The 22,799-nt window shown below is 49.4% G+C and overlaps 1 protein-coding gene across 1 annotated transcript; it reads right to left on the reverse strand.

Annotated features, from left to right (window-relative positions):
- Positions 1-1,043: 1,043 nt before the first annotated feature.
- RNF114 (ring finger protein 114) lies at positions 1,044-15,138 on the reverse strand. Its single transcript, XM_084777199.1, has 6 exons — positions 14,958-15,138; positions 11,276-11,426; positions 7,651-7,757; positions 7,310-7,424; positions 4,665-4,772; positions 1,044-2,596 (listed from the first exon to the last, which is right to left on the reverse strand). The coding sequence occupies exons 1-6, from the start codon at positions 15,098-15,100 to the stop codon at positions 2,531-2,533; spliced, it is 690 nt and encodes a 229-aa protein (XP_084633325.1). The 5' UTR covers positions 15,101-15,138; the 3' UTR covers positions 1,044-2,530.
- Between the last annotated feature and the right edge of the window lie 7,661 nt (positions 15,139-22,799).

Below are 22,799 nucleotides of genomic sequence, written 5' to 3' on the forward strand. Positions count from 1 at the left end.
AGTTCAAATCTTTCAGACAGTCTCACTATGTACCCTTGGCTGGCCTAGAACTCACTCAGGTAGACCAGGCTGACTCAGACTCAGATCCATCTGCTTGCCTCTGTCTCTTGAGTACTGAGATTAAGGGCGTGTGCCACCATGCCTGGACAAACGTCACCTTTGAACCTGTTCATTACAAGGGATTTTACTTCCAGTGTTAACAGACTTCAAGGAAACAAATGAACATAAATGAAAATTGACTTGTAACTAGAGTCCAGGACTCAACTGGGATGCAATGTAGCCCTTGGTGATGTTGAAATGAGCCATTCTCGGATGCCTGGACTAAGTATTTCTTCTCCTTTCCATGATGGAATAAGAGAAAGATCAAGGTGGAGACAGGAGGTGCTGAGATCTCTGGGCTAGGAGGGAACTAGGATTGTAGGCAGCACCCAGTGCAGGGCTGTTCACTCCTTTAGGTGGGTACCTAGACACCACAATCTCAGTTTATGAGGAGTCAGCAACTGGCACAGCGCCTACACTCAAGGACGTGAAGCCTGAGCCCTTGGAACCCCCAAAGTGTCACAGCGAAGTCACTGCAGCTGCAGATCTAGAGCCTGGCCTGCTACTGTGAATTCCTCCCTCGGAAGAGGGGACACAGATGGGACAGACAGACTTCTGCTCATTTTTTCAGAGAAAATAGACACATGAGGCCCAGCTGCAGAAGTCTCAGAATTGACTAGATGCCAGGTTGACTCAGGGCCAGACAAGAATGTGCCTTTGGAGTAACAACCACCTTCTAGAGGCTGCCGGGCCCAGACTTCAGAAAATCTGTTTATATGAAAACATTACAGCGGGCGGGGGGGGGGGGGGGGCTGGAGAGATGGCTGGGTGGCTAAAAGCACTGACTGCTCTACCAGGGGACCAGGGTTCAATTCCCAGCACCCACATGGCACCTCACAATTGTCTGTAACTCCAAGATCTGACACCCTCACATAGACATGCACGCAATCAAAATGCCAATGCACGCACATAAGATAAAAAAGGAAAACATTACAGCCTACTGGTTGGATAAATTATGAAATTTATTTATATTTCACCTTGTAAAAGCTAGAACATAACCACACTTTCTGGAAAGTCATTATATTAGAAACAGTTGAGTGTGATGCAGGACAAGAGGCTCCTGATGCACTGTGGCACAGCTGTGCCTTTCTCAGTTCCTCAAGTCAAGGTCTTGTCAAACCTTCCTCCACTCATCTCCTGAGCAAACCTTTCCAGAGGGTACAGTGAAGAATCCTTAACATCTGGGCCCTTCCAAACAGTAACACTGGGGAAACAATCCTGCCCGACTCTGCTGGTTCTGAGGCATCTGAGCTAGCTCTCCTGGGCAGGCGCAGGCGCCACTGGGGAGGTACAGCATCAAAAGTACACTACTGCATGCAGTCCCAGCTGGACGAGAGCCACATGACTGGAAAGGGTTTCGCCCAAGCCCTAGGACTGTCAAGAGGGTCTGTCCTGCAGATGAGCCTGGTGGTGCCCATCTTTGTACTTTGTAAAATGTGCAGGACTTCCAGCTTTCAGAGCTGCTGCTTAAGACAGCCTCCAGGAGCCTGCCTCTCTCAACTGCGGCAGGCCTAACTTTCTTAACTTCTCAACAAGGGCTTTGGAAGAGATGAATGGGTATGACCCTCACTTTGCCACTGCAGTTAAAACACACACACTTGTGCAAAGAGGCTCTATAACAGCAACAGGTTTATCAGGTTACCAAACAGTACATACAACGCTCTCCCTCCTGCATCACCAGAGGGCTCTTTCACACTTCAGAGCAAGGATGTCAGCAGATACCCAAAGACGGGCACGTGACCCAGCCGCATGGGAACACTCATCAGCATGAAAGAAAGCTAGAAGCCACACCCCCCACCTTTCCCCACTTGTAGATGAATGCACTCCACCTTTGCTACCCAACATTTCCGCTATAGTTCTATGGTGATACCTTATCCTAGAAGGCACCGTCAGGCATGTAAGACAGAAGCCAGCCAGTTGTACAAATGTGCAGGAGGTGTAGGAAAGTAGCAGTAACCAAAACGTCCACCATCAGACTGCGCAACCCCAATGTCACCCAGGAGAAGAGGAGCGCAGCCCTGGCACACTACACTGCAGAACCCATCGCACCTCAGGGCTAATGAAAGGAGTCTCTGTTTTATTGTGCTATTCATGGCCCAGGGAAGGCCCTGGCTGGCTGGGAGGACCTGAGAGATGAACACTGGACAACAGGATGAATGTGAAACAAGAAGCTGGACTTCTTACAGGAGGCAGTAGCTGAGGTGCAGTGAAAACAGACATGGGACAAACAAGGTTACCAGTGGGGAAGACAATGCTGCAGGGCCCAAAGGAAACAGGGCTCTCCCCTAGGGCCCCATCACCCTGGGAGGAGTGAGCCTGTCCGGTGCCACGGCTCACTTCCAGATCTGCATTACATGTGAGGAGCAGGAGTCAGGGCTCACACCTAATGCCTAATGGAAGCTCGAGAATGAGGCCACACTGAGGACCCGGTTCACTGGTCGATAATGGAGCGTTGCAACACCTGGTTCATCATGTCATCTTCGTCAACATCATAATCCTGAGGGCAGAAAAGACAGCAGCTAAGTAGCTGTTCACACCCACAAGATTCACTTTCAGCAGGAGCCTTGCAGGAGGGTCTAGAGAGGGCTGCTAAGGACCCCAAGCCACTGTTTCGGTGCTGTGGAACTGGGAAAATGACAACTCTCAGTATCTCTGCTGTCTTCATTATTAAATAACAGTTTGGAGCTGGAGAGACATCTCAGTGAAGAGCACTGGCTGCTTTTCCAGAGGACCCAGGCTCAATTCCCATCACCCATACTGGATCACAACCAGTCCTAGGGGATCCAAGATCTTCTGGCGTTGGCAGGCTCTGCAGACACACATTCAGGCAAACACTCATAAAATAAAATTACTATATTAAATCTAAAAAAAAAAAAGTAACAATACTTGGGGCTGTAGAGATGACTCAGTTGCTAAAGTGCTTGCTGTGTCAAGCAGAAGAAGCCAAGTTCAGTTCTCTATCACCCATATAAAAAGGTTACTAAGGTGCACATTGGTAATCAGTGCTCTAAACTGGAGACACCCCATCACAGGGGCTTGCCCCACTAGCCAGTCTAGCCCAAGTGGAGACACCCTACTTCAGCCTGGTCTACAGAGTGATTCCAGGACAGCCAGAGCTACAGAGAAACCCTGTCTCGAAAAGCAAAACAAACAAACAAACAAAAACAAAACAAAACAAAAAGGCAAAGGTAAACCCAAAACCAAACTCCTTTCTCAATGTAAACGGAGTGGCCTAGATAGTACACACCTGGCACAAATACTCAACTGCTGAGTTTAGCTCATGGGTGCAGTAACAGACAAACACATGCAGACAGAACTCAACAGTGGTACCGTTCCTAAAAGGCTCATGTGCCCAAAAGAGAGCAGGGATTTGGGAGGCAAAGAAGTTCAGTGGACACTATAGCCAAACAACCGTCTTCAGTAAGGCAAAATTCTGCTTGAGCAGTTTTAGGAAAAACATTCACCTCCTTAGTTAGTGAAAGGTCAAGTCTTCACATCTGTTCCAAGGACTATCAGACCAAGCCTACATGTTTGATTTTTTCCCCCTCTGAAACAAGTCTCATGTAGCCTGGGCTGGTCCTGAACTCCTAATCCTCCTGCCCCCACTTCCCAAATGCTGGGAAAACAAGAGTGTGCCAGCAAGCTAAGGTATGCTTTTATTGTTTTGTTGTTGTTGTTGTTTTCAAAACAGGGTTTCCCTGTGTAGCTCTGGCTGTCCTGGACTTGCTTTGTAGACCAGGCTGGCCTACAAACTCACAGCGATCCACCTGCCTCTGCCTCCCCCGTGCTGAGATTAAAGATGTGTGCCGCCACACCTGGCCTGCATGCTATCTTTTAAAAAGACGTATTTTCATTACTGTATGATGTGCATACTCACTACTACCCCTCTAGCCTCGCCCTGGTTTGCGTTGCTGTGTTCACACTGCTGGGGAGAGAACTCAGGATGTCTTGCACGAGGGCAAAGGCTGTACTACTAAGCCATACCCCAAAGACACACTTGTGCTTGCAGGTAGCAGCCACCAACTGGAGATGTACACCCTGTCGGCTGGTAAAGGTCCGTGAAGGGAGGGTCTCTATCCATTACCTCGTATTCACAGGCAGCTGACCTGACTGAAACCCAACTAAGTTCTCTAAAGGGAAAATCACGAGCAGCAAAAGTGGGCAAAACTGGGAGGCAGGGTAAAGAGAGGAAACCTGTCAGGGTGGGGGCTGGAGCGATGGCTCAGAGGTTAAGATCATTGCTGATCTTCCAGAGGTCCTAAGTTCAATTCCCAGCAACCACATGGTGGCTCACACCCATCTATACTGGAATTTGATGCTCTCTTCTGGTACGCAGACAAAGCACTCATATATATAAAGTAAATTAAAACAAACAAACAAACAAAAAACACTGCCAGGGCATCTAAAGTCTCACTCTGGCACCATCCACCCACTCACCCACAAAGAGACATTGTGCAGCTTCCCCCGGGGACTGAGAGCTCCTCAATCCAGAACAGGGACCATAGATAACCCCCTTCCAGAAAACTGAGCAGCAGTGCTGCCCCCTGGGGTGGGTGCAGACTCACCACAAATGTGTCATAGGAAAAGCGGTGGCGGCGCTGGATATGCTCCATGAAGTTGGCGCTGCGGTAGCTCGGGTCTCCCCAGGGCATGGAGGCACATATGGGACAAACCTGTCAGGAGGAAGCAAGGTACTAATCTGATGGCTGAGTCCCTCTGTGACCTCTGCTCACCCTCTTTGCTGCTACAACAGCTTTACTGACAAGTCTAGGGACAAGGCCTAGCCACCTTGCTTCATCAATATAAAGCAACCCAGAAAACACTGAGTCTATTCAATTCAAATGACACATGGGGATGGGTAAAGGCTCCTAAATGACAGATGACTGATTCCCAACAAGGTAAAAAATCCAGCTTTACATGAATGATAACAAAGTAAAGGCCCAGATGACAGGCATGAGACCTACAGTGTGCACACAAAAAGACAATCTGGGGGTGCTGGAGAGATGGCTCAGTGGTTAAGCACACTGCCTACTCTTCCAAAGGACGCATGTTCAATTCCCAGCACCCACATGGCAGCTCACAACTGTCTGTAATGCCAAGATCTGACACCCTCACACCAACACACATAGATTAAAATTAAATATTAAAAAAAATTAAAAAGACAATCTGAACAGACACAGTGCACGTGCCTGTAATCTCAGCACCAGGGAGGCAGGGAGGTTAAGGCCAGCCTGGGCTTCAGGAGTGACCTGGGGCAATGGCAGAGTAGCCCTCAGCAAATGCTGCTCTGGCTCAGGTGAGAGTAAAGCAACACTGGGACATCGCAGGTGGTGCAGCTCCTAACTCTGTCCTTCTGGATTCCCTGCTCTGCTCAGCTCACTGGACTCAATGGGCAGCATCCTTCCTCACCTGCAGAGGACCCCAGCTTCCTCCTGAGTCCAGGAGGCAAATAGCTTCTTTAAACTCAAAAAGCTTAACTTTGCCTCCTTGGATCCAAGCCAACTCCATGTCAGCTCTCCCAGTTCACATACTCCCTTGCCTTTACTCAGGCTGTGGCCTCCCAACTTCCAGGCCTGTCAGAGGTCACCTTTCACTGCAGAACCTGAAGACACTCCTTAGCTGGAGCTGGCCGCTTTTTCTTGAGCAACTGCAGACCCCTAGTAAGTGTTGGAATTGTCAAGCTGTGAGCCTAGCTAGGTAAGGGGGCAGTACATGCTCTCTCACTTCCCTTATGACTGGCCCAGGAACAAAAGCACTCAATCATGAAAAGGGCGGGGAGCTTGGATCACCAGTTTTGACAGCACCTACACTTACCCTGACAGCTTCTGGCTAGCGACATGGCTTACTGGTCAAGCACTTGTCCACAATAGGTAAGGCCCTGGGTTTGACCCGTAGGACAACAACCCAAAATATGCAGAGCTATGCATGATGCTCAGGCTGGCAACCCTGGCACTTGGAAGGTGAAGGAGGAGAATCAGAAATTCAGCATCACCCGGCTACACAGTGAGTCTGAGGCCAGTGTAGCCTCATGAGACTCTTGACTTTTTTTGTCTGTTAAATTGATTTTTAAAGAAAATGTTAAGATACATGCTGAAGTTCTTAGAGGGAAAAGGTCACAGTATATCTGTAACTTCTTCCTAAATGGCTCATCAAAAACCATACATAAGCTGAGTATGGTGGTGCATGCCTTTAATTCCAGCACTTGGGGGGCAGGGGCAGGTGATCTCTATGAGTTCGAGGACAGCCTGGTCTAAAAACAAGTCCACGACAGCAAGGGCTTTCTAGGAAAAATAAAACAAAACAATACTAAAAAAATACATATATAGAACATGGTTAAGCAAATTGGCAAATTGTTAAGTAATGTAAAGTGTTGTAGAAGTTTTTGCTTATGATACAGAGTAAACATGGTTTTTGTTTTAATTCCAGGCTGCTCCAGTTTGTCTACAATTGATAACTGCTTCAAGAGAGGCAGTTGGGGCTGGGTGTGGTGGCGCACGCCTTTAATCCCAGCACTCGGGAGGCAGAGGCAGGTGGATCACTGTGAGTTTCAGGCCAGCCTGGTCTACAAAGTGAGTCCAGGACAGCAAAGGATACATAGAGAAACAGTGGGGGGTGGAGGGTGGGGGGCGGGGGGTGGGGGAGGGGAGGAAGAGAGGGTTCCTGATCTTTGTCAGCTGGGAAATGCCCAGTGCAGGGGTGTGGACTTTTCCAGTGGGAATAAATGCCAGACCCAGAGAGAGGCCGGGGGCTCTAAGAAAGATCAAGGCTGCTGGTGTTCCCCTTGCTGCTTCTGGTTGCTATTGATGCAGTCTGAAGAGAAGAATTTGGAGATATCCTGAAACGAGGATTGGACTTGCCCCAAGGAACCCAACAACCCTAAGCAGCAGGAAGTAGCTAAGGAAAACTACACCCCTTCTCCCTACTAACCTTCTTTTTCTCCTACCTGGTGTTGGGTGTTGGAAGGGATTGGAGTGGAGAAGGGAGAGAGATGTAAGAAAAAAAAAAATAAGGATTTTAAGCTATTCCTACAGTGAAGGGTAAAACTTTATTATATCGTCTGCTCATTTTTTACTAGTCAAAAAAAGAAAAGCTACCAGACTGGTCTACATAGTGAGTCCAGAACAGCAAGGTTACATAGAGAAACCCTGTCTCGAAAAAAAAGAGAGAGAGAGAGAGAGAGAGAGAGAGAGAGAGAGAAGCTAATTCTTACCACAGACTTGGTATCCGTGCTGTGAGTCAGTTTGCAATGCTCCACAAGTCCTTCCTGATCAAAGTTCTTCTCAGGACAGTAAGGACAAGGAAAGGTGTACCGGTTTGGGACACTTCTGGGTGGTGAGATAAAAAGCACCCTAAGAGCTCTGTCCACACCATCTCAACCACTAGACACTCCAAAGAACCAAGAGTTGAGTGTTTTGATATCAGCAGCACAACTAACACACGAACACATCCTCACCCAGAACCTGTCCACACCTCCAGCTCCCTAAATCCACACACCTACAACTTCCAACAACACAAGCATCCCACATCTTTCTAGGGAGAATAGGTCATTACCTTGGCTGAAGGGACACATCCTTGGTGGTGGCCTTTACACCTTCCATGATGTAATTCTGGTACTTGGAACATGAAGCCACGTGGGCCCGGATCTTAGATAGAATGAACTTGAATAGAAAGAGTGGGACCAAGAGTTAGTGAGACGCTCACAACATGTTATCCCAAGCCAAGGGCAAGACCCACACACTGGCCTGAACCTCTGAATTACTCCTGACTACACCCGCGAGAAGAAGCCAGTCTGCTCAAGTTCTTCATTATGCGTGACTGCTGTTTTACTTGCCTATATCTGCTTCTACTGTGAGGTCACTCTCCCCACCATTTGCACTCTGACTACTAACATTTTCCCAAGCGATGTTAAAAGCATTCCACACTTTATTCTGTGCATGTGTGTGTAATTTCTGTGTGTGGAGGTCAAGAGTACCACAAGGTGTTGGTTCTTACTTTGCTACCTTGTTTGAGACAAGAACTTTCACTAGGAAGTAAGCCAGGCCTCTGCTACTGCACCTATCTTTTGTTTTGCCAAGACAGGGCTTCTCTGTGTAGCCTTGGCTGTCTTGGAGTCTTTAAGACCAGGCTAACCTTGAACTCACAGCTATCCACCAGCCTCTGCCTCTCGAGTACTGGGATTAAAGGCGTGCCCCACCATGTCCAGCTACTGCACCTGTCTTTCCCATGGGTGCTGAACTCAGGTCCTCAGGGTCTGCTGGTCCTAGATTCATATTTATCCAGGCACAGTGGCACATTATCTGTAAACTCAAGGACTTTGGGGAGGGTAAGGCAGGACTACCAAGTTCAAACTAGCCTAACCTCAACAAAAACTCAATAGTATTTTGGTCTGCCTCCAGATAAATTTTTGTTTTGCAACATGGTCTTGATTTATTGCCCAGGTCAGCCTGAAGAAATTCTTGTCTCAGCCTTCCTAGTAGAGACCTACAGACACACACTAAAACACTTGGTTGGGAGCTCTTAAAAATTATACAAAATGAAGGAGGAGGGCAATTATTTGGGGGTAATGCCCTCTGTGCAACCACTAATTTTTACTGTTTTGTGACAGGGTCTCATATAGCCCAGGTGGCTTTGCACTTTCTTTTTTAAAAGATTTATTTATTATGTATACAATGCTCTGCCTGCAATGTATACCTACATGTCAGAAGAGGACATCAGATCACATTATAGATGGTTGTGAGTCACTATGTTGTTGCTGGGAATTGAACTCAGGACCTCTGGAAGATTATTCAGTGCTCTTAACCTCTGAGCCATCCCTCTAGCCCCTCGCTTTGTACTTTCTATCCTCATGCCTCCATCTTCCCAGTGCTGGTACTACTGGTGTGTGCCACTAACACACAGCTTTACTAATTTTGAAAATGGAGAAAACTGGAGCACACAGGGGAGAAAAGCGTGCATGAAAAAAGAAAAAAATTGAGGCCAGTTTGTCGAGATTTGAAATAAAGAAAGTGTAAGGAGATGAAGGTTCCATTCCTAGAGCTGTCGGCACCCACCAGAGCACAGACTCAGCTGACCTAGGAGCCTGCCCAGTGTAGACTCAGTTCTCCACTTGGCATAATGAAGAACTTGAGCAGCCTGGCTTCTGCTCACTGGTGTAGTCAGGAGTAATGTGGAACAAACCTGTGGAGACTGTAACAGTCTCACTGCACACTCCGGTACTAAGACCCTCTGTAAGATGAAGGGGAGAAGATACATCCACCCATTCTATGGCATCTACACTATGATGCTCTAAGTTCCGAGTTCAAGGTTATGCCTAGATTTACTGAATCTGAGACCAGCTAAAGCTGCATGAGACTGAGTAGAAGAATAAAAAGGGAAGCTGGAGAGATAGCCCAGCAGTTATAAGCACTGGCTGGTCTTCCAGAGGAGCCAGGTTCAATTCCCAGCACTTGCACAGTAGCTCTAAACTGTCTATAGTTACAGACCAGGGATCTGGTACCTTCACAGACATACATGCAGGCAAACCACCAACGCACATAAAATAAATAAATCTTTAAATATATAGATATATAGAGATAGATATATGGGGAGGTAGGCAGAGAGATAAAGAGAGAAACCTTGTCTCACTCCCCCCAATACCCACAAAACAAGAAAGAACAAACCAAACCAAACAAACCCAACAGACAAGTCTGCCAGGAATATCCGTTGAGACACTGTCAAAATAAACAAAAAAGGACTCAGCTGTAATTACAGCACCTGGGAGCAGAGGTATGTAGAACTCTTGAGTTCAAGGTCAGCCTGGTCTATACACCAAGTTCTGAGCTATCTAGTAACAGCTGGGTGTGGTGGCACATGCCTTTAATACTTCGGAGGCAGAGGCAGGTGGATCCCTGTAAGTTTGAGGCCAGTCTGGTCTACAAAGCGAGTGCAGGACAACCAAGGTTACACAGAGAAACTCTGTCTCGAAAAACCAAAACCAGAAAAAAGAAAGAAAGAAAAAAAAAAGGAAAAAAAAATTCTATCTAGTAACTGAAACAAAAAAAATTCCAATATAAAAAAGGTAAAGAATGTACTAAGCAGCAGGGTGCAGGGTGCTGTGTAAACATTTACATTGCTGTTTCCTAAAGGTAGGAACCACTGAGCAGCTACCCTTCCTGTAGCTGAGTGCCAGGGTCACCAGTACGCAACATCAATGACCCATTTTTCCAGAGGGCTATGTGGAGGAAAAAACGGTGGTGGTGTTTTATATCTTCTTACTGTCTGGAATCAAAACTGTAATGACTTAAAAACCAATAAGGAAGGTAAAGTACTGTTGTAGCAGTGAGCAGTGTAAGCAAGCACGCCACACAGTATGGTAGCCCTGTGTAAGTAGACAGCACGGGCCCATCCCACTGGTAGGTAGATACTACTAGTGCACCCTCCACCTCACATCCCAGACTCAGGATTCTCTCAAAGAGAATCAGAACCAGCATATTTTATGACTCTAGCAACAAGACTATGAAGCTTTCCTTTGAGTTCAGTGCAGGTTTTTTGAGACAGTCTCATGCATAACAGGTTAGCCCTGAAACTTCAGATCTTCCTGCTACCACACAGAGAGTGCTGGGATTTTAGGTGTGTGCCACCACATCTGTGTGGTCCAAAGGGTGCTGGGGATGGGACCCAGGGCGTCATGCATGATAGGCAAGCACTCCCCAGATATTTTGAGTCACTAACTTAAAAAAAAAAACATATATTATATATCTTAAAAACACGAAATGCCTTGTATTTTAATTAAAATAGAAAGCACACATGAGAGTTGTATTTTCTGAGGTAGGTCTTCAGTAGCCCAGGCTGGTTTAGGGCTCCTAGCTTCGTTGTTTCTATCTCCAAGTGCTTAGATTAGAGGTGTGCACCACTCCCCAGCTGAAGACAGGTCTTTTATGGGGGTGGAGGTTTATTTCTATGGATCTCAAAGGTAAAATGTATAAATCACTAAATCAACTCATGAAAAACTAAAACCCAGCAAGGCTGTGAAAACACCCGCCCCCCACCAACCCCCCAGCAGCACAGCTACCATCACACACAGCAGGCATGCACTGGTGCTGGTAGCCAGTACCTAGGCTCTAACTGCAGACACTTGCACTAGCTTTTACCATCTCATCACCAAAAGACAAGGACTCTCCAAGTTAAGTCCACATACATTCTTACGGCAGCCATGGCAAGAAGTCTCTGTGCTCTCGATCTGCCGCTCGAGCTCCAAAGCTCGGACGCCAGGTGCCAGAGCGCTGCGACACACCCCACAGACAGGTTTCTTCGGCTTCAGACATTCCTGCAGGCATGCAGAGCAAAAGCTAGAACAAGACATACAGAGAACCTCTGTCATGCAAAGACACAAGACAACAAAAGTGGATCAACTTTTTAAAAGAAACCAATGAATAATGGATTGGAAGAGCCTATTCCCTACTCTTATTCAAATAAAATACTGACAGAAACAAAACAAACAAAACAACCTGTAGCTGGGGTTGGGGACACTATGGAGAACACATACACACACACACACTGCTATCGGGAGAAAGGCACGATGCTTGAGCCTTCAAAGCTTAGTTCCTGTCCTAGGAGTCTCGGCGGGGGTGCCCATTGTCTTGTGTGTAATGGGAGATGTTCATACCCACCTGGAGGACTGCTGCAGAATGGACTATGTACAGCAAACACTTAACTTGGTGTCTAGCACCTGTGAAACAGTAAGCGGAACTGCTACTACCAGAGGTGAAAGCAAAGCATTATGGAACACACAAACCCAATGGAGCTAGTTATAACCCAAGAACAGGGCTGGTCAGGCATCAGAGGCAGCCTCTGGATCAGCCTTAAGAGTGCATCTGGCAGACAGAGAAGAGTGCTCTATGCTCTCAAACTACAAAAGTGTTTTTTCAGTCTGTGCATGGTGGCGCACGTCTTTAATCCTAACACTCAGCAGGCAGAAGCAGGAGGTTCTCTCTGAGTTCCAGGCCAACTTGGTTTACATAGCAAGTTCCAGGACAGCCAGAGCTACATAGAGGGACCTTGTCTCAAAACACAAAGCCAGCAACATCAAACCCCAAATTCAAAAGTGCCAAGGGAGCTTTACTCACAGGCAGGCAAATTAAATAGTGCAGATCATGCAGATTAGAAGCTGTTGGGGGAAGGGGGCACTAAGGCTGAAAATTTTCATGTATTCCAGGAGCCCAAACACCATGATCCAGAAGCAGAGGTAGCAGCTGCTGACTCATAGAACATTGGCTACTGTGGCAGAGGGCACTGCACTGCTTACCCACCCAGACAAATTTTATGGTACATTAACAAAATCTGCCAGAAGAGCCCAGGATATGTATATACAGCAGAATTGACCCATTTTAAACTTTTATTTTTGTTTTTGTTTTTCCAGACAGGGTTTCTCTGTGTAGCCTTGGCTGTCTTGGACTCACTTTGTAGACCAGGCTGACCTCGAACTCACAGAGATCCCCCTGCGTCTGCCTCCAGAGTGCTGGGGTTAAAGGCACACGGTATAACACCTGACTGATGCTACATTCTTTTTTTTTTTTTTTTAAGACAGGGTTTCTCTGTGTTAGCCCTGGCTGCCCTGGACTCACTTTGTAGACCAGGCTGGCCTCGAACTCACAGTGATCCGCCTGCCTCTGCCTCCCAAGTGCTGGGATTAAAAGTGTGTGCCACCACGCCTGGCTTGCTATATTCTTAAGTTGAAGAAAACACATAGTTTCATATGGTGATGAAGAACCAGGATAATACCATGGCAAGCTGGGCTGGGTGATCACAGGAAGCACCTCTGAAGATGTGACACTGAGCAGCAGGCCACAGAAACCTGGATGTGGGCTGGAGAGATGACTCAGAGTTAAGAGCACCTGGCTGCTCTTCCAGAGGTCCTGAGTTCCATTCCCATCAACCACATAGTGGCTCACAACCATCTATAATGGGATCTGATGCCCTCTTCTGGCATGCAGGTGTACATGCAGGCAGAGCACTGTATGCATAATAAATAAATAAATATTAAAAAACAAAACAAAACACTTGGATGCACGATGACTGCGAACACGAAGGAGGTGTCAAGTGCAGACAGTAAGGCCTTTGGGGCAGTGATGTAGCAGATCACACAAAGGACAGGCAAGGCAGGGCAGGCAGGGCTTTTGCAATAGCCGGTCTTGAGTTATACAATAGTCATCACTCAGGACTACCGAGGAAACCAAGCCAGCACATAGGGAAAAGCATCTGCCTGTGACTTGAGCTGACTTTCAGTTTCTACTTCCTAGAAATGGGCATGCTCCTAATTCAGCCTTTTTGTCAGTGCTCTCTAGGATCTAGCTATCTGTACTCCACCAGACCAGAAAGGGTGTAGCCACAGTGCCTGACCTGAATTTCAGAAAATCAAATCCCCAACTACAGCTAACACTACAAGTCAACTGGGTAGTGCAGAAACCACTTGAAGGAGGCTAAGAGACTTCAGCTACTCTCATTAAGGTGTGCTTGACTTCAGACAGCATCAGACTGCTGAGCACTGGGGCTGGGAATGCTTGCTATGCCAGCACCGATCCTTGCCCTTCTGACTAGGGAAAAGCCAAGGAAGCCTCAAATTCTACTGCTTTTCAATCAGGTTAAGTTTTTTCACAAATGTTAACCCCCCACTCTTGTAAGGGTCTCCTACTGCAGTGAATCCACACCATAGTTTTAACAGTCATTAGTACTTTTAAAACAAATTTATGCGTGTGTACACGTGAATGTGTATGCCGCTGAAGACAGTTGGAAATCAGAGGCAGCTTTTGGGAATCAATTCTTCTACCATGTGGCCCCTAGGAGTGAACTGAAGTCATCAGGTTTGGTGACAAGAGCCCTCACTTTTCTGAACCATCTCCCTGGCCACTACTTACCATCAATTTCCTGGGCTGTAAACCTGAGGGTCAAAGCCAGCACACAGCAGGCAGGCAGACACGCCAATGAGTTGACTGCGAGGGGTCCAGGGGTGTTCAGTGCGCCAAGCATGATTTAATTTACATCAAGGGACAAAAAGGACATGGTGCGCTCTTCTTGGGTTCCTACACGCTGCTCTGTGTGTAACGAAAACGCTAGCAAAGCCACCCCAGCAGAGTAGAGTGGGAAGTCATCCAAGCCATGACACGAAGCCTGAACCCCGAACCCCAAGTGTTAGAAGCTGCTCGGGAGGCCCTGACTCGCCCTGCTCAGGCAGCAACGCACCTGGGGCTAGCCTGGCAGGTGCGGCTGCCCCAAGCGAACCTTGACACTTTCAGGTTTATTCGCCTGGGGGAAAAAAAAAAGGCTCTTGTGCACCAGACAGCAAGTGGAAGTGGGTCCTAAAGGGTGCTCGCCTTGGGGTGGGGGTGCGGGTGGTGTTACGAAGACCGACGCCTAGGTGACAGTCAGTGAGCGGGGCCACAGAGAGTGAAAATGAAGCCTGTGGTCCTGTATCCCCAGTCTCTTGAGAACGCGCGAGGAGGGAATTCAAATGCCCGTTATACGGTCACGGCATCTAGGGAGGCCCACGCCGTCCTCGCTCAACTCTTGAACCGGCTACAGCGGCGTGGACCGTGACATCGGGCTTCGGGCCACGGGACGCTTAACTAAACCCGAGTGAGGCGCGCCTCCGTGCGCACCCCGCACCCCGTCCGCGGTTAAGGCCGAGCCTCCCGACACTTCCCTTTTGTTCAGGGCTGGCCCGGCGCCCGCCGTCCCGCTTCACCGCCCCGCCGTTTCCCGCGCACTTAGGACGCACCGTCCGCGGCCGGGTGGGGCGCGACGGCGAGGCTCGAGGGGAGCGGCCAGACGCCGCCGGCCGCCGTCGCTCCACGCCCCCTCCCCGTCAGGCGTCCGCCACTTACATGTGTCCGCAGGGCACCTGCACCGGCTTCTCGAACACTTCCAGGCACACGGGACACGTAAAGCGGCTGAGGGGGTCAGTCTCCAACGCCGGCCTCGCCAACTGCGCGGCTCCCTCACGCGCTTCCTGCTGCGCCGCCGCCATCTTGCCGCTGAGGAGCGTCGCGCTGAGAGAGAAAGAGCCGCGGGAGGGGGGGTGGGGGGGGTAGGCGCGGGGCGCCGGGGGCGGGGCCGTCGTCGTCTGCGCACGCGCAATGACCAGAGATGGGCGGAGCCTACAACCTACAAGTCCTTAAAAGCAACCGCCCATCGCGTTGTGTGGATGGCAGCCTGGTGAGAACTGAAAGAGAAGACTCTGCCACACTCTATCCACACCTCTCCCCGACAGGAACTCAGACCACGAGTGTGTATTGTTCTTACAGTTGACCTACTTTAGCTAATGCCCCACCTTGCCCTTTCGTCCTCCTACCTCAGCCTACCAAGTAGAAGGAGTTAACAGGCTGCACGGCCAGGTGTGGCCAGATGATTTAATCTGATTTCTCAAGGTTTTTCTGACTGGAAAGGAGGCAGGATTTTCTGCCTGTACCCCAATGAGGGTGCATGTGTATCTCACAGATTCACCTGGCCTGTAGGTGGACACCACCTCCCTTAATCTCCCCTGTTCTCTAGAGTTCCCTATTTGCCCCTTCCCTATGGCGTGTATTTAGCCTGGAAAAATAAAATAGGACAGAGGGTTGGATGGGCAGGAAGTGTATCAGGAAGACACTGGACCCTGAACGACCAGCCAATAATTTTAGGTGCTGGGTACTGTGAGCAACTGAGTCCCAAGACCAACAAGGGGTTGATTACCCAAAAAGTACAGTGCCTAGGGCTGGGGTGTGGCCTAACAGGTGGAGTTCTTGCCTAGCATTGCGCACGGATTCCTGGGTTCCATCCCCAGCACTGGGTAAGCCAGGCATGGCAGTGTACACTCATAGTCCCCAGCACCTGAGAAGTGAAGGCAGTAGGAGCCTAAGTTCATGGCTATCCTGGGCTATATAGTGAGTGTGAGGCAAGCCTGGGATACATGATGGTACTTACCTGTAAAGTTCAGAACTTTGTGAGCTTTGAGGTCAGCCTGGATTGCATAGAGAGCCCCCTTCTCAAAAACCAAAGTGACAAACAAACAAACAAAAAGGTGCTTTTAAAAAGTTGCACTTCTGGGCTGGAGAGATGGCTCAGTGGTTAAGAGCACAGACTGCTCTTCCAGAGGTCATGAGTTCAATTCCCAGCAACCACATGGTGGCTCACAACCATCTACCATGTGATCTGATACTCTTCTGGCCTGCAAGTGTACATGCAGGCAGAGCATTGTATACACAATAATAAATAAATAACTTTTTTTAAAAAGTTGCACTTCTGCATGAGACTGTGCTTCGGCATGTGAAGCCCCAGCTGTGAGTGAGGCTATGCTTCGGCATGCGTGATACCTGGCTCATGAAGAACGTTCACTCTCTCCTTGACATCACGTGTTAGATCCCTAGTCTTGGCGGCACTCTCAGGGATACAGTTAATCCCACTTTGCTGATGGAATGGAGGTCCAGAGAGGCTACATAGCTTGTCCATGGTCACACAGTTGGAAAGTGGCAGAGCTGAGACCTGAATTCAGGCCTTTGGGGCCCAGAGTACTGTACTTGTATTGTACCTGCCTGCTCTCCTGCTTTCTTTTGTCTTCCTCCTCCTCCTCGTCTTCTTCTTCTCAAAAGATTTTTAAAAATTCATATATGTGTGTATGTACCGGTGTGTGCAGGAGCTGGGGTTGCTGGCACCACTCCATGAGGGTGCTGGGATCTGAACTCTCATCCTCTGGTCCTCAGCAGCGAATACTCCTGACTGCTGAGTCATCTCTCCTGCCCCTACCTCGCCTCTCCTCCTGCCAAGGGACGTTGGTAGCCACAAGGACACGAGTGTGGCTTTCTCTTGTTTGCTTCAAAGGGCAAAGATGCTTGCTCTCTGCAGATGGCCTTTGAAGGCCGTGCTTGAAGGCTGTACAGTATACAGCAAAAGCCATGACCTCTGGGTACCGTTTTCAGAGCAATTAAGCAGTAGCAGGCTCCAACCCTGGGAGCTACGTCTCCCTGGAGGCGGGTTGGGCAGAGTGGATCCCCGGTAATAACAGCTCTTAGGCAGCAGTTACCTTTGGACTTCTGGGTGCTCCGGGGACTTGAAGCACTAGCAGTTGGGTTTATATAGGGAGGAGAGGGGAAGATCGCGTTTCTCATGGATTGTGAAGGAGCCAGAGAACACATGTGCCTGCTTGGGGGTGACAGGCTCCTCCAAGTCAATGACTGCACAAGCCAGGAACTATAAGGCCTCCTTAGCCTCCAGCCAATTCAGGTTGCAGTAGGACAGTAAACCTCACAGGGTAAACCTTCTGCAGATTCCATCCCTCCCCTCCCTGTGAGGCTGAGGTGAGGTTCTTTCCTATGGTGTCTTATCCACCCAGCAGGATAAGCTTCTGGGGACTGGGGGAGTGGTTCGGTTGATAGAGTATTTGTCTAGCATATATGACCCAGAGTGACACAAACTGGGCAAGGTGCTACACTCCTCTAATTCCAGTTATGGGGCGGGAAAGGCAGGAGAGGCAGGAGTTCAAGGCCAACCTTGTCTGTGTAGCAAGCTCTAGGCCAGCCTGGGATACATGACATGATATCCAGTCTCTAAAAGTGAAATCAAATCCAACCAAATTAAGATAACCTTGAGGAAGGGACTATGAGTACAGGTTAAGAAATTGAGGTTTAGGGGGCTGGAGAGAGATGGTTCAGTGGTTAAGATCATTGTCTGCTCTTCCTGAGTTCAATTCCCAGCAACCACATGGTGGCTCACAACCATCTGTAATGGGATCTAACGCCCTCTTCTGTCATAAGATGTACATGCAAATAGAACACACAAAAACATAAATAAATAAATCTTTTTAAAAAATCTGATGCCCTCTTCTTGCCTCTGCCAGCACTGCATGCATGTGGTATAGACTTACAGTCAGACACACACATTCTCATACACATAAAAATAAGCGTTGAGCCGGGTGTGGTGGCACATGCCTTTAATCCCAGCACTCGGGAGGCAGAGGCAGGCGGATCGCTGTGAGTTCGAGGCCAGCCTGGTCTACAAAGTGAGTCCAGGATGGCCAAGGCTACACAGAGAAACCCTGTTTCGAAAAACCAAAAAAAAAAAAAAAGTGTTGACTAAGCTGTAATCATAGCACTCTGGAGGCAGAGGCAGGTGGATTCCTGTGTGTTCAAGGCTAACCTGGTCAACAGAGTGAGCTGCACAGAAATCCACCCACATATCAGTAACTCAAGTTCTAAAGGATCTGAACATCCTGCCCTCTTCTGGTCTCTGCATGTACTACATACACATACAGGCAGGCAAAACACCCGTAACACATAAAATAATTTAAAACAAGATTTATTCTTTCTGGTTTTTTTTTTCTTTTTTCTGAGACATGGTTTCTCTGCGTCACCCTTGTTGTCCTGGACTCACTTTGTAGACCAGGCTGGCTTCGAACTCACAGAGATCTGCCTGCCTCTGCCTCCCGAGTGCTGGGATTACAGGCTTGTTTGCCACATGCCTGACTTATTTATTTTTTATTTTGTTATTTTTTGGTTTTTTCGAGACAGGGTCTCTGTGTAGTTGTGTAGCCTTGGCTGTCCTGGACTTATTTTGTAGAGCAGGCTGGCCTCGAACTCACAGTGATCCGCCCGCCTCTGCCTCCTGAGTGCTGGGATTAAAGGCGTGCGCCACCACGCCCGGCTTGATTTATTCTTTATGTGCAGCTGAGCATCAGATTCCTGGAGCTCGGTTAGAGGTGATTGTAGTGGGTGCTGGGAACTTGGTCCTCTGGAAGATCAGCAAGGGTTTTTTGTCTTGTTTTGTTTTTCAAGATAGGGGTTCTCTGTGTAGCCTTGGTTATCCTGGACTCAACTTGTAGACCATGCTGGCCTCGAACTCACAGTGATCCATCTGCCTCTGCCTCCCGAGTGCTGGGATTAAAGGTGAGCGCCACCATGCCTAGCCCAACAAAGGTTCTTAATTGCTGAGTGCCTCAGTGCCTCTCAAGCCAGACCGCTTCTCGCTCTGTAGTTCTCAGGCTGGTATTGAACTCATAGCCACTCTCCTGTCTCAGCCTCCCAAGTGCTAGGACTAGAGGACTAGGGAAGCAGGCATTTGGTCCATATTCCTATTTCTGGTTGGCTGTGGTGCTCACCGATGCTGGCCAATGTTGGTTTTTGTTGCTGTTCTTGCAGTGCCTTTTCCTTGCAAGGTATCTTTTGAGGCATTGTACAGAATCCCATCATCCTCTGCAGGTACAGGTTGGTAAGGCAGCTACATCACTCACCTTCTGCTCTTTAGAAGTGACCCCCTGGGGCTGGGCATGGTGGCCCAATGATGTTAATCTTAGCACTCAGGAGGCAGAGGCAGATGGATTGCTGTGAGTTCCAGGCGAGCCTGCTCTACAAAGTGAGTCTAGGACAGCCAAGGCTAAACAGAGAAACCCTGTCTCAAAAAACAAATCAACAACAAAACAAAACAAAAAAAAGAACTGACCTCCTTTGTTTGCTATGGTAGCCACACTTCCTGAACTCAAGTTTCTCTCTCAGCGGCCAAGAAAGCCCACTGCTGGGTCACGGGGTAGCCCACTGCCGAGTCACAGGGTAGCCCACTGCCGGGTCACGGGGTAGTCCCACTGCCGAGTCACAGGGTAGCCCACTGCCGGGCCACGGGGTAGTCCCACTGCCGGGTCACGGGGTAGCCCACTGCCGGGCCACGGGGTAGTCCCACTGCCGGGTCACGGGGTAGCCCACTGCCGGGCCACGGGGTAGCCCCCACTGCCGGGCCACGGGGTAGCCCCACTGCTGGGTCACGGGGTAGCTCCACTGCTGGGCCACGGGGTAGCCCCCACTGCCGGGCCACGGGGTAGCCCCACTGCTGGGTCACGGGGTAGCTCCACTGCCGGGCCACGGGGTAGCCCCACTGCTGGGTCACGGGGTAGCTCCACTGCTGGGCCACGGGGTAGCTCCACTGCTGGGCCACGGGGTAGCCCCACTGCCGGGTCACGGGGTAGCTCCACTGCCGGGCCACGGGGTAGCTCCACTGCCGGGTCACGGGGTAGCCCCACTGCCGGGTCACGGGGTAGCTCCACTGCTGGGCCACGGGGTAGCCCCCACTGCCGGGCCACGGGGTAGCCCCACTGCTGGGTCACGGGGTAGCTCCACTGCTGGGCCACGGGGTAGCCCCCACTGCGGGGCCACGGGGTAGCCCCACTGCTGGGTCACGGGGTAGCCCCACTGCTGGGTCACGGGGTAGCTCCACTGCTGGGCCACGGGGTAGCCCCCACTGCCGGGCCACGGGGTAGCCCCACTGCTGGGTCACAGGGTAGCTCCACTGCTGGGTCACGGGGTAGCCCAGTGTGGGTCATGGGGTAGCCCACTGCTGGGTCACGGGGTAGCCCACTGCTGGGTCACAGGGTAGCCCACTGCTGGGTCACAGGGTAGCCCACTGCTGGGTCACAGGGTAGCTCTTTTGGTTTTTGTTCTGTGTGCTACTTCTGTGATTTACAAAACCTAAAAAACATTAAAATTGAAAAGAGGTAAGTAGAGTGTTGGCTCCTAGGAAGGGAGGATGCCTGACTGTTGTCACATGGCCGTTATGTAACCTGCTAATGGTTATGTAATGAAGTCTGGATACCAAGCCCAGAAGTCACAAGTCTCCATCTGTGTAAAAGATGAAAAATTTGCCTCTCTTGAGACCTTGGGTCTTTTTGACGGGAAATGTCAGGTGTTTCCATCACCAGGGCTTCCCTCTTGGCCGTCACAGAATCAGAGGTGGAAGGGACTTTCTTGGCACCCTCATGCGAAAATGCAAGCTTATCATACTTGCTGAGAGTGCTTTTTTTTTTCCTTTTGTTGTTTGGGGCGGGAGGGGGATTTGGGGGGGAATTGAGACAGGGCCTCATGTAGCTTGGGCTGGCCTCAACTTGCTGTGTGGGTAGGGGTAGCCTTGAACTCCTGATTCTCCTGCCTCTACCTCCTAAGCTCTGAGGTTACAAGCATACATCACCACTACTGGCTCTTTATAAAAGAGTTTTTAAAAAGTATTATTTAAAGACACATACACTGGTTTTTTGAGGCAGGATTTCTCTGTGTAGGCCTGGTTGTCCTGGCAGTTGCTCTGTAGACCAGGCTGGCCTCGAACTCACAGCTATCCTCTTGCCTCTGCCTCCCGAGTGCTGGGATTAAAGGCATACACCACCACGCCCAGCTGCTGTTTGACCTCTTTTTTTTTTTTTTTAACAGCCCTGGCTGACCTCAAACTCATAGAGATCCACCTGCCTCTGCTTCTGGAGTACTGGGAATAAAGGTGTGCGGTCCCACGCCCAGCTTGATTTATTTATTTTCTGTGAATTATGTGTCTGCCTTGTGCTAGTGCTCTCAGAGGCAAAGCTAGAAGAAGGTGTTGGCTCCTCTGGAGTGAGTCACAGTTGTGAGACGCCTAAAGTGGGAGCTAGGAATGGAGCTGGATCACCTAATGGAGCAGTACAAGCACCGCCCCTCAACTCTCCTGTGGATTACACCGGGCTTTGGGCAAGCCACTGGCTTTACTTTGTTCATGCCGCCGTGGTTCCGAGGGTGACTCCTATAAAGAACACCAGTTGGACAGCTCCTGATCAGATGTGCACAAAGCTCCCAGGGATACAGGTAAAAAGGACCGTGGGGCCTAGTGCAGATATCAGGTAAATTCATATGTGACGTTTGGAGAGCTGAGATAAAGTTACAAGAGGGTTGTGGGTATCCAGAGGAGAAAGGCCCTAAGTCTTTGGTTGGACAAATCAGAATTTCAGAAAGAAGAAAAAAAAAAAAAAAGAATTCCAGAAAGAAAGAAAACAAGACTGAATTGGGGCTGGACACGAGCAAGCAAGACAGGTAAGGGAAGAGGTGCTGGGAAGGACACCCACAACCAGGCATTAGGGTGTGGAGAGGCCAGAGGGCTGAAAAAGCAAGGTGTAGTAATCCTCATCTTTGATAGAGGCAGAGGCTGGTGGTTCAAGGCCACCTGGTCCACAGAGTGACTGAGACTATCCAGAAAGAACAAAGTCCAGCCAATGGCAAACGACGTTCCATGTTTTAAGAATGTGCATGGCAAACACTACGGGTTTACTACAGATAAAAGTATCTCTGAGTTAAAAAAAAAAAAATTTCACCAGGCGTGGTGGTGCACGCCTTTAATCCCAGCACTGGGAAGCCAGAGCCAGCTGTGATTTTGAGGCCAGCTTGGTCTACTAAGGGAGTCCAGGACAACCAGGGCTTTTATACAGAGAAACCCTGTCTCAAAAAAATATTTTTTTTTCATGTGTACAAGCGGTTTTGTGTTTTGTTTTTGGCTTGTGCATCACGTGTATGCAATGCTCTCAGAGGCCAGAAGAGGGTGTCAATTCCCCGGGACTGGCATGTGGCTCTGGGGAACTCAGGTCCTCTGCAAGTTCGTTTCTGGTGGGGAGGGGGGAGTGGGGGGATGGGAGGTCGGGGGTGGGGGGGTGGGGGGTTGTGCAGGTAAGTGTGGCAAACAGAAGTTTAGAGAAGCCTATGAGAGTCAAGTGGCAAGCTGTCAAGACTTAAGCCAGTGTAGAGAGACTGTGCGGGTCCTGCAGGGAATCAGGGAGGATTGCTCTTGCCCCTCTGGTTTCCATGATTAAGGAACTAAGAAACCAGTTTCATTCAGGAGACAGGCAGGCTGATCGCCACAAGACAGAGAGTAGCCTGTGCCACGCATGTGTTCCAGGCCACCAGAAATACACTCTGACCTCT

This window comes from Acomys minous, assembly GCF_964271855.1.
Source record: "Acomys minous genome assembly, chromosome: 3".
In the NCBI taxonomy this organism is placed as follows: Eukaryota; Metazoa; Chordata; class Mammalia; order Rodentia; family Muridae; genus Acomys; species Acomys minous.